This window comes from Bacillus rossius, chromosome 1 (assembly GCF_032445375.1).
Source record: "Bacillus rossius redtenbacheri isolate Brsri chromosome 1, Brsri_v3, whole genome shotgun sequence".
NCBI classification, from domain to species: domain Eukaryota; kingdom Metazoa; phylum Arthropoda; class Insecta; order Phasmatodea; family Bacillidae; genus Bacillus; species Bacillus rossius.
In genome coordinates, this window is record NC_086330.1 from 178724029 (window position 1) to 178735364 (window position 11336).

At 46.2% G+C, this 11336-nt stretch overlaps 1 protein-coding gene across 1 annotated transcript; it reads left to right on the plus strand.

Moving 5' to 3' along the window:
• Positions 1-1070: 1070 nt before the first annotated feature.
• On the plus strand, positions 1071-9965 carry LOC134527130 (uncharacterized). The gene is made up of 3 exons (XM_063359519.1): positions 1071-2320; positions 2419-2500; positions 2780-9965. Exon 3 carries the CDS (start codon positions 2788-2790, stop codon positions 6628-6630), a length of 3843 nt encoding a protein of 1280 aa, XP_063215589.1. The 5' UTR covers positions 1071-2320; positions 2419-2500; positions 2780-2787; the 3' UTR covers positions 6631-9965.
• Positions 9966-11336: the final 1371 nt, after the last annotated feature.

Below are 11336 nucleotides of genomic sequence, written 5' to 3' on the forward strand. Positions count from 1 at the left end.
CTAATGGCTCATTCGCCACGCAGTCATGAGCCATCACAACAACAAATAAACTGTTGCGGAGTGGAAAAGTGCGTCGTGTTTAACCTCAGACTAACAACCGTTCTTCCATGCACCAAGGAAGAAATTCTCGGTACAACTCTACACGCATCCGACTGCTCGCCAGAAGACTGTAGCGGTATCGACCCCGGCACCCTGGGCTGCAGTGAGCAGTCCAAACCCGTGTCTACGAGACACAGCGACCTGTCCAAACACGAGGTTACGAAGCGCAGCGACATGTCCAGACCTGAACTCAAGACTAGGACTCGACGTCGACCCTCTCCCAGACTCGAACCGGCAACTCGTCGCCGCAGCATCAAGAGACGTGGATTGAGCATTGATACGCCGCAGATCTACAGCGATAATGCTACGGACTGTTACGAATTCGATACTGTAAAAACATTTCGTAGCGCCCTGTGTTCTGTACTCTCTGCCTTGTTAGATGTTTTGAAGTAATAAAAACAAAATGTAAAACTATTGTAATGACTTTTTTTTAATTTCTCCTTCCGTTTAAAAAATAATAATTTGGGACTTCAAAGGTAATCATAAAACTAATAACAAACGATATTTTACAGTCAGTTATTTAAATATGACACTGTTGAAAATAACCTAATCTATAAAGCGTCATAATTTATATATTTTTCAATAACTTAACAATTTTTTTCCTTTGGAGCAAAGTGAGTATGTGGTGAATCTTCCAGCCGCCAGGAGCTGATTGAATCTGATTGGCTAGTTGATATCCCCACCGTGCAGTCGACAGTAGGCGGGGATTGTCAGCCTCCCTCCCGATTTCCCCTACATCCCTCCCAATTTTTCCCTTCTGTCCCCCTCCCGTAAACTTCAATTCGCACTAAACATAGCACGCAAATCCCTTCCCACTTTTCCCCTCGATCCTCCCCCCTTGACCCCTCCCCCATTTGCAAAAAATCGCGCTGACATCGCAGCGGCTCCCACGCATCCTGATTGGCTTGAACCTGTGACCAAGGGGGGAATTCGCCTATAAATTGCCATGTGAGACGTCCAACTCCAGCAGCTTGGTAAGTACAACTTCTCCGTAAATTTTAACTTTGAAATTTTTCCGAACGTTTTCAACTTTGAAAAATTTTTTTTGAACGTTTTCAACTTTGAAAATTTTTCCGAACGTTTTCAACTTGAAATTTTTCCGAACGTTATCAACTTTGAAAATTTTTCCGAACGTTTTCAACTTTGAAATTTTTCGGAACATTTTTCAACTTTGAATTTTTTATTTTATTTTAACATTTCGGTTTCGCGTGTGTGTATGCCTCTGCTGCGTCCTTCACTCAGTCAGCAAGCCTAACAGCTGGCCACTGGGTGAAGGCCGCTGCTGAGCCAGCTGGTACGTGACGTGGTGATAACACCCGAGCGAGCGCGCACGGCTGACGCGACGCCCGCCGGCTCCCCGGCCAGCCGGCCGACAGAGAGAAAGTAGAAACAATAATAAAAAAAGAAGCAAGGCGTACGCACGAGGAGTAGTAACCGTCTGTTTTCCAAAAATTTTTAAGAAATTATTACAATTTCCGACTCGTAATTTTTTGAGTGTGTTTATTCTTTATTCACGTCCAAGATCGGTACTGTTTAGATGATGTGTGCGAGTGGAACTGTTTTAGATGTTACGTCTGCGTTAGGTTCAGTATTAATATTTTACAGTCGTGATTATTACAATTTTTTTTTCTAGTCGAAATTATTAGAGTCATCAGTAGCAGTATATTACATCTTGAAATAATATGTTTTCCCCTGGCATACATGTTAGTTATTATTCATGCATGAACGACTTAGCTGGAAACAAGATGGATGCCGTGCATACCCGTGTCCTACCGACGGGGTAGCGCGCAGAGCGTGCCCTCCCCCTTCCCTGCTTCTCCCCCCAACCCTAAGTGCACGGAGCGATGTTTCCGTCGCGTCCTGCAGCTTACGTCTGGCTAGTTACCGCGCACCGCCGCATGGGGTGCTCAAGTCGCCCTGCCTGCCCCCCTCGCCAGGCCCAAATAAATAACAGGTGCATGCGTACTTGCTGTTAATAATCAAATAGAAAAATAAATTTGTTTCATAAAAAAATAGAAAAAAATTTAAAAAAAACTAAATACAAAAATATACCAAAAAAATACGAGTAACTTACTATTGTAGTACATTTCGTAAAAAATACTGTATGTGTTGCAGGTATTCAGTGCTTCTCCTTGCGTCGAGCTACTCCCCAGTGTGATCCGCTTGGAGAACGCCTGTCTGCCCTCTGGAGTCCTGCACCGTTCCTCTTCGATTCCAATCAGTATATAAAACATAAAATTTTGACGTCAGTGTCTTTGCGCTGTCTTGAGAAAAAAATTTTCGAGTGCTAAGCCAGGTGGTCTCTTTTCTATGTTACAGGTTACAGTGTGCTGTACGACGTTCCAGCCCTCCTCGTTGTGCGTGCGTGCAGTACACACAAAGTCGTTCCTGTGTTCTTCTGGTAAGTGGAATTTAATTATTTTTTATGCGTGTGTGCTTGTTTCTGATGTTTTGTGTGTGTGTGTGTTTGTAGCTGTCTTAATGCAATTGTATTTTGTTTGTGTGCATGTGTTTTTGTGCGCGCATGTGTTTGCGTGTGTGTTTGCGCGTGTGTGTGTGGTTGTATTTATGCATGTGTATTTGTGTGTGCGTGGTTGTATTTATGCACGTTTATTTGTTTGTGTGTGTGTGTGATAATTATGATGTTCTTGTTGCTATAATTTTTCCGTTGGTGTTACAGACTTCATCATGAAGAGGACTGCGTCTGGTGTCCCCGTGGCAGCCGGCCAGCCCTCGACATCGGGAGCCCTCCAGCCCTCGACATCGGGAGCCGTCCAGCCCTCGACATCGGGAGCCGTCCAGCTTGTGTCATCTCAGGTATGTGCACCGTCATCAGGGAATGGGTGTGCCTACTGTGGCAAAGGGTTTACCAATACCCAAAATGCCAGACGGCATGAGCGCATCTGCGCAGCTAATCCTGGCCGCACTGTTAACAACCAGTGCCATACTTGCGGCATGACAATAAGCCGCAAGGACAGTTTGGCCCGCCATATGAGAACGTGTGAGGGCACCATCGAGCACAGCTCAGGCTCGAGGTGCATTCACTGCGGGCAACAATTTGAACATAGTCGCCATGCCAGACGACATGAAAAGAGCCAGTGCCTGTTCAATCCCGAGCGCATAAAATTTACATGTACGAAATGCCAGGGCGAGTTTACTCGAAAAGACAATTTATTGACGCACATCAAGACGTGCAATGGCCTGGCCGCTAAGAGACGGTGCGTAGTCGTGACCTCCGGCCTGCAACAGCCCGGCCCCAGCACTCGTCTGCAATACGTGGCGAGTGTGCCCGACCAGGCACAGCGAGACTTGGAGGCGCAAGCACCTGACCAGGCTCAGGTTGACTTGGAGGCAGGTGGTTCCGGGTTCGTTGAGGCGGAGACTGCGTTCCGTCGCAACCTAAAGACCTTAGTGGCAGTCAACAATGGTGCGACAAAAGATATTTGCACGTACCTGGGCGAAATGAAATATAACCTAATAAATCGCATTTTCCAGGAAGTATGTGAAAATGGCCCAGTGAAGTTCAATGTATGGCTTGAATGCGATTATGCCAAGCCCGCTCCTTTCGATGAAGGTGTAGACAAGAGGGCATTCAAGACGAAGAATGTACCCATCTACGAAGAGATCGACATTGAAGAGGCAGTAACAGAATGTATTGAGAAAATATGTAGGGATGAGGACGAATATGTCAGTAAAGGCTCGGGGTGGACTCTGTCTGCAGTAAAGAAAATTCAGTTCCGTTTCAACAAGTTAGTACCTCTTCGAGTCGTCTCCTACATTGATCTGCCTGCCGTCATCAAGAACCGTGAAGCATGTATAAATCCCATGAACCTGGAACACAACGAGTGCTTCAAGTGGGCCATACTGGCGCGATACGTGGAGGGGGTGAGTCCTCAACGTGTGGACAAGTGCTACCACGACCTGGAGGGAAAATTTGATTTTTCAGGATTGGAGTTCCCTACCCCCCTCCACCAAATCAAAGTGTTTGAGCGAAACAACAAAGAAGTGTCTGTCAACGTCTACAACATTGACGAGAACGACAAGATCGCGCCAGTGCGTGTGGGGAAGGAAGAAAAACGACATCATTTCGACCTCCTGCTTCTGTCGAACGAAGATAGTAACTCTCATTTCTGCTATATTAAGAACTTCTCAAGACTCGTCAGGCCTCAGATCACTGCCCACACAGAAAAAATCCATGTCTGCAAGAGATGCTTCACGTACTATCACGATTTGACACGAGATTCAGGGCTGACAGGGCAGCAGTGTCTCGTTGCGCACAAGAAATTCTGCAACACCCATGCTCCCGTGCGCGTCGAGATGCCTAAAGCTGACAAGAACGGCCAGCCCCCTGTCATGGAATTCAAAAATTACCACCACATTTCAAAGATGCCCATCGTCGTTTACGCAGACTTTGAGGCCATGCTCGTGCCCATCTCATCATGCCAGCCGGACCCCCAGCAATCGAGCACACAGGCCTACCAGAAGCACGAAGCCTTTAGTTATTGCATATATGTAAAGGTAGATACTGATGTGATCCCAGCCACGCTCACCGCCTCGCTGCCACAAGAGCCGATGCTATACAGGGGGCCCGATGCTGAAGCAAAATTCGTGGAGGACATAGTCAATATTGGGAATCAGGTGAAGGAAATATACGAGACCAGCCTGCCCATGACGCCGCTGACGGCTCAAGAGTATGCCAGATTCGCCGCAGCCCAACAGCGCTGCTACTGTAATGCGGTATTTACCATGGAAAATTATAAAGTCAAGGACCACGACCACTTCAGTGGAAAGTACCTTGGTGCCGCCTGCAACAGCTGCAACCTTCTGCGCAGGCGACCCAAGAAGCTTGTTGTGTACTTCCACAACCTGGGTTATGATGAAAAGTTTATCAAGAAACTGGGCTACGACAACAAGGAAATATTTATTATTCCCCACACGCAGGAAAAAATGATAACATTTTCGAAAAGTCTGGGCAACAAATTCTCAGTACAGTTTATTGACACATTCAGGTTCATGGCACGAAGTTTGGCGTCCCTCGCGTCGTACCTGCCAGCCGACAAATTCAAAGAGACTTCAAAAAATTTCACAACAGAAGAAATGTCCCTCGTCACGAGAAAGGGTATATTCCCCTATGATTATGTTTCCAGCTGGGAGAAACTGGACGAGCCACAACTGCCTGCAAAGGAAGATTTTTACAATATATTAAATTATAGTAACGTTAGTGATGCAGATTATGAACATGCGCAGGCGGTGTGGAACAAGTTCGGCTGTGTGACCCTGGGTGACTACAGCGACAGATATTTAAAGACGGACGTGCTGCTTCTTGCAGACGTTTTCGAGAACTTTCGTCAGCTCTGTCTCGACACGTACGGGCTTGACTGCAGTCACTACGTCAGTTCCCCAGGGTTCACATTCGACGCCATGTTGAAACAGACGCAAGTACAGCTGGAGTTGATGATCGACTACGACATGTACATGTTCGTCGAAGCTGGGATCAGGGGTGGGGTGGCACAAGTGGTCAAGCGCCACTGCAAGGCCAACAACGTCTGCCTTCCCCGCACCTACGATCCCAGCCAGTCGTCGAAGCACATACTCTATCTGGACGCCAACAACCTCTACGGATGGGCCATGTCGCTGCCGCTGCCAGTCAGAAGCTTCAGGTGGGTGGGCACGGACATTGACGTGATGTCGATACCTGACGAGGGGCAGACGGGCTACATCCTAGAAGTTGATGTGGAGTATCCGTCTGCCCTCCACGAGGAACATAAGGACCTACCGTTCCTGCCTGTCAGCCAGTGCCCACCCGGCTCGAGTCAAACTAAATTAATGACAACTCTCGAGCATAAGGAAAATTATATAATTCATTATACAAACCTAAAGCAAGCTCTCCAGCACGGACTGCGAATTAAGAAGGTGCACAGAGTCCTGGAATTCAAGCAGCGTGCCTGGATGAAGTCCTATATTGAAAAAAATACATTAAAGAGACAACATGCTACTAATGATTTCGAGAAGGAGTTTTTCAAGCTGGCAAATAAATCCTGTTTTGGCAAGCTTAAAGAGAATAAATTCAAGCGGCAGCGTATGGAGCTCGTATGCAGCGAGGCAAGGCTCCGAAAAGTGATTGCCAATCCAGCGTTCCAGGACCGAACCATTTTGGACGAAGACTTGTCGCTAATAAAACACCAACATGAGAAAATATATCTTGACCGCCCTATATATGCGGGGTTCTCGGTCCTGGACTTGTCCAAAACGCTCATGTACAATTTCCACTATGATGTGATGAAACAGAAATATAAGGACAACATTTCGCTGGCGTACAAGGATACGGACAGTTTCATCTACGAAATCAAAACGCGCAATTTCTACCAGGACCTGGCCGACGACTCTGCGCTCATGAGTGTATTTGATACGAGCGCGTATCCCATTGACCACCCCTGCTACTCACCCACCAATAAAAAAGTGGTGGGTAAGTTCAAGGATGAGTGCAATGGGGTGGTGATGGAGGAGTTTGTCGGCCTCAGAGCTAAATAATATATGTACAGATATGGGGAAATGATTACAAAGAGAGCAAAAGGAATTCAGAAATGTGTAGTGAAAAATAAAATATTATTTGAATATTTCCTCGAGGTCCTGGAAGAACACACAACAAAGCGCGTAAACGTCCGGTCCATAAGGTCGCACCAAATGGTATTGTACACAGAATGTACGAATAAATTGGCACTCTCATAGCACGATGATAAGCGACGAATATGTGATGATGGTATACACACATTACCATATGGGTACAATGGTTAATGTTATTTTAACAATACCGCAGTATTTATGTAAAAATGAATTTGATTGCAAAAAGGTTTTTTTTCCCCTTCCACAAAAAAAAAAGCAACTGAACAAATAACATGAAATGTTGAAACTGGTGTCTGTGCTCGTACGTTTCGCGCAGTGTTCTCGGACGGTGTCCCAGGCTGTTGTGGTAGCCGAGAAGAAGACCCTGACGGGAATCTGTACCGTGATGTACGAGTATGGGACTAGTGTTTGCCACTTGGTAGCCACCCATGTCTCTGTTGATTTGGTGTACATAGCCTTCGTCGATGGATTTTTCATCGTTGGTTTCCTGAGTCCGCTCGTTGTATTTATGTTGCACCTACACTGTTTCGTGGTGCTCTTTTTTTTTGTTTTCTTTGCACCTAGAGTTTTGGTTTTCTGGTGCTATTTTTCCTTGATTTTTTGCACTCCACGCTGTTTCGTGGTGCGATTCGGTTTTTTTCATGCACCTACACACTGTTTCGTGGTGCGATTCGTTTTGTTCATGCACCTACACACTGTTTCGTGGTGCTTATTTGGTTGGTTGGTTGGGTTGGAAGTGGCGGTGTTTTGCATCCTCGTTGTTTGCGATGCTGCGCTCTCTTGGTTGGTTGGTTGGGTTGGAAGTGGTGGTTTTACTCACCCTCGTTGTTTGTGGTGCTGTGCTCTCTTGGTTGGTTGGTTAAGATGGAAGCGGTGGTTTTATGCACCTACGATGTTTGTGGTGTTATGTTTTTTGGTTGGTTGGTTGAGTTGGAAGTGGTGGTTTTATGCACCTGCGTTGTTTTTGTGGTGCTGCGCTTTTGGTTGGTTGGTTGGGATGGAGGTGGTGGTTTTATGCACCTACGATGTTTGTGGTGCTGCGCTCTCTTGGTTGGTTGGTTGGGATGACAGTGGTGGTTTTATGCACCTACGATGTTTGTGGTGCTGCGCTCTCTTGGTTGGTTGGTTGGGATGGCAGTGGTGGTTGGTTGGTTGGTTTTTATGCACCTCCGATGTTTTTGTGGTGTTGCGCTCTCTTGGTTGGTTAATTGGGATGGCAGTGGTGGTTTTATGCACCTATGATGTTTGTGGTGCTGCGCTCTCTTGGTTGGTTGGTTGGGTTGAAGGTGGTGGTGTTTTGCATCCTCGTTGTTTGTGATGCTGCGCTCTCTTGGTTGGTTGGTTGGGATGACAGTGGTGGTTTTATGCACCTACGATGTTTGTGGTGCTGCGCTCTCTTGGTTGGTTGGTTGGGATGGCAGTGGTGGTTGGTTGGTTGGTTTTTATGCACCTCCGATGTTTTTGTGGTGTTGCGCTCTCTTGGTTGGTTAATTGGGATGGCAGTGGTGGTTTTATGCACCTACGATGTTTGTGGTGCTGCGCTCTCTTGGTTGGTTGGTTGGGTTGAAGGTGGTGGTGTTTTGCATCCTCGTTGTTTGTGACGCTGCGCTCTCTTGGTTGGTTGGTTGGGTTGGAAGTGGTGTTGTTTTGCATCCTCGTTGTTTGCGATGCTACGTTTTTTGGTTGGTTGGTTGGGTTGGAAGCGGTGGTTTTATGCACCTACGATGTTTGTGGTGTTATGTTTTTTGGTTGGTTGGTTGGGTTGGAAGTGGTGGTTTTATGCACCTACGATGTTTGTGGTGCTGCGCTCTCTTGGTTGGTTGGTTGGGTTGGAAGTGGTGGTGTTTTGCATCCTCGTTGTTTGCGATGCTGCGCTCTCTTGGTTGGTTGGTTGGGATGGCAGTGGTGGTTGGTTGGTTGGTTTTTATGCACCTCCGATGTTTTTGTGGTGTTGCGCTCTCTTGGTTGGTTAATTGGGATGGCAGTGGTGGTTTTATGCACCTACGATGTTTGTGGTGCTGCGCTCTCTTGGTTGGTTGGTTGGGTTGAAGGTGGTGGTGTTTTGCATCCTCGTTGTTTGTGATGCTGCGCTCTCTTGGTTGGTTGGTTGGGATGGAAGTGGTGGTTTATTGCATCCTCGTTGTTTGCGATGCTGTGTTTTTTTGGTTGGTTGTATGGGATGGACGTGGTGGTGTTTTGCACCTACGTTGATTTGTGGTGCTGCGCTCTCTTCGTTGGTTGGTTGGGATGGAAGTGGTGGTGTTTTGCATCCTCGTTGTTTGCGATGCTGCGTTTTTTTGGTTGGTTTGATGGGATGGACGTGGTGGTTTTATGCACCTACATAGTTTATGGTGCAATACATATTTTTTTTTACACTCATGCATTTTACACTAATCTGTTTATTTACACTGATGGGTTTTTTTACACTGATGCGTTTTTTTACACCAATGCGTTTTTTTACACCGATGTATTTTTTTATGCATCGATGGGCTCCTTACGCCGATGGTGTCAAGACGATGGGCTCCTAACATCGATGGTGTCCTACTGATGGGGTCATGACGTTGGGCTCCTTACATCGATGGTGTCATGTCGAAAGTGTGAACGCTGGACTGTTACGCCGCTGGGTTCCGCAGTCGTTGGCATGCAAGATTTCGGCGTTGTGTGTCAACGCTGGACTGTTACGCCGCTGGGTTCTACAATCGTTGGCATGCAAGATTTCGGCGTTGATACATCGTTGTTACTGGTCAATTTCGACGTTTGTATGTGACATATGATAGTTTAAGCACGTGCTTTGTGTCAATGTATCATATGCTAGTTCTTTCTGGTAGGCTTGCATCGTTGTAATGGGCCACGGCTAAATAGAGACGTTGTTCATAAGTACTTGACTACATATGTGACGTATATTGCATATGGAGGCAAGGGGCTTGTGCGTGTCCAGCCTGTTTAGCGGTGTCGGTCTCCAGCCTGTTCCAAACACAGAGAGCTGCGATGCAAGCTTTTTGTTTGAGTGACTAATATTCTATTTAAGTATTTTAGCAGGTGAGCAGTTGCTGAGATGGAGAGAGTTCGACGTGAGCAGGAGGAGAGAGCTGGTGAGATGGAGAGATGGCGGGACGAGCATGGGGCTGCTGGGAGAGAGAGAGGAGGAGACCTGCGCATCTACACTCTCACACATGTCAAATAAAATATGGATATATTCAATTGTATATGTTAACGAAAATATATCTGTAAAATATTTTGAACTTTAAGTTTTATTTCTATAATACTAATACCCTTGTTTTTTTATATAATGTATGCTTGGAATTAAATTGCTGAAAACAGTACAAATTAATTTTATATTTTAATTTTTTTTGAAAGAGTATAATTAATAGACTTTACAAAAAAATACAATGAAATAAAGGTGAAAAGAAAATAGACAAATACATTGGTTTATATATATTTTATTTACATAATTCCATCACCCCTCACGTCAGTCGATGACATTGGAAACAATATTTACAATTGCAATAAGGAATAAAAAAAATTAAACATCACTGTAGTAATAAGGATGCTCATAGAGCCACAGCTTCAGTAACTGACTATTACAATGTGCACAGTGGTAACCATTATAAATTTTATCACACTTTTCAATTTGGTTTCCGTACATCTTTAACAGTGTTTTGAAGGAAGGACAGTTGCCTTGTTTACGTAGGTCAATTACATTGGCACTACACAAATCACTCACAATACGTTTCTGTTCATTACCAAGGACGTAAACAACGTCATCTTCCGGCTCGACGAGATCACGTAGCACAGATGTAAGTTGTTCATAGTCCACATCACCTTGATTCCACGAGAGTCCGTTCACTTCATAGGTCAGACGTCGGTTCTCGCGTTGAGAGAATCTGTCTAGTTTAGTCCAGTCACACGGCGGTTTTTAGATGTATTCGCTAGTCTTGACTTCGTCACCGCCAATGACGGACGTCATGGACAGTTGCTTCACTACAGGCCCCTTTTGGGACGTGAGACACTGGACGTTGACAAGAAAGAGTGTCATATTGTCATTACTCACAGTTACACATACGACGACGAGGCTGGAGTGACGTTGCTAAGATGCTGGCTCTGCGAGGATGGCGCTGCGAGGCCGGAGAGTTGACACTACAAGGCTGCGAGGCTGGCCTTGACGGAGACCGGGACGTCTGGATGCTCGCAGCTGTGACCCCTGGCGCTCAGGATCTAGGATGGTGCTGCCTGCACGCATCTCGTCGCTTCTTGCACCGCGATTTCATGTGCGGTGTGTCGGGGACGCTGGAGCTTCCTCTGTCGCACTCGGTGCACGGCAAACAGTCTTGCATGTCTGGATCTAGCTGCAGGTACACCGGTAGGAACTTGTACACGTATCTTATCTCGTGAGGGGCGTAGACCAGGAGAAACTCCTTTGGTAGATAAGGTAACTCCGTCTCCTTATCCAGTGCCGCAAGCGTGCGCACTTTACCATATGCTAAGATGGCCGTCAAGATCTTTGCTCCGCTCGCACAACACGTAAACATCGTCTTTCCTTCAGGCTGGGAGCTACTGCAAACACTGGCGGCTCCCGGGTCCTGCGGCCGGTATTTATACATTAAAAGGTAGAA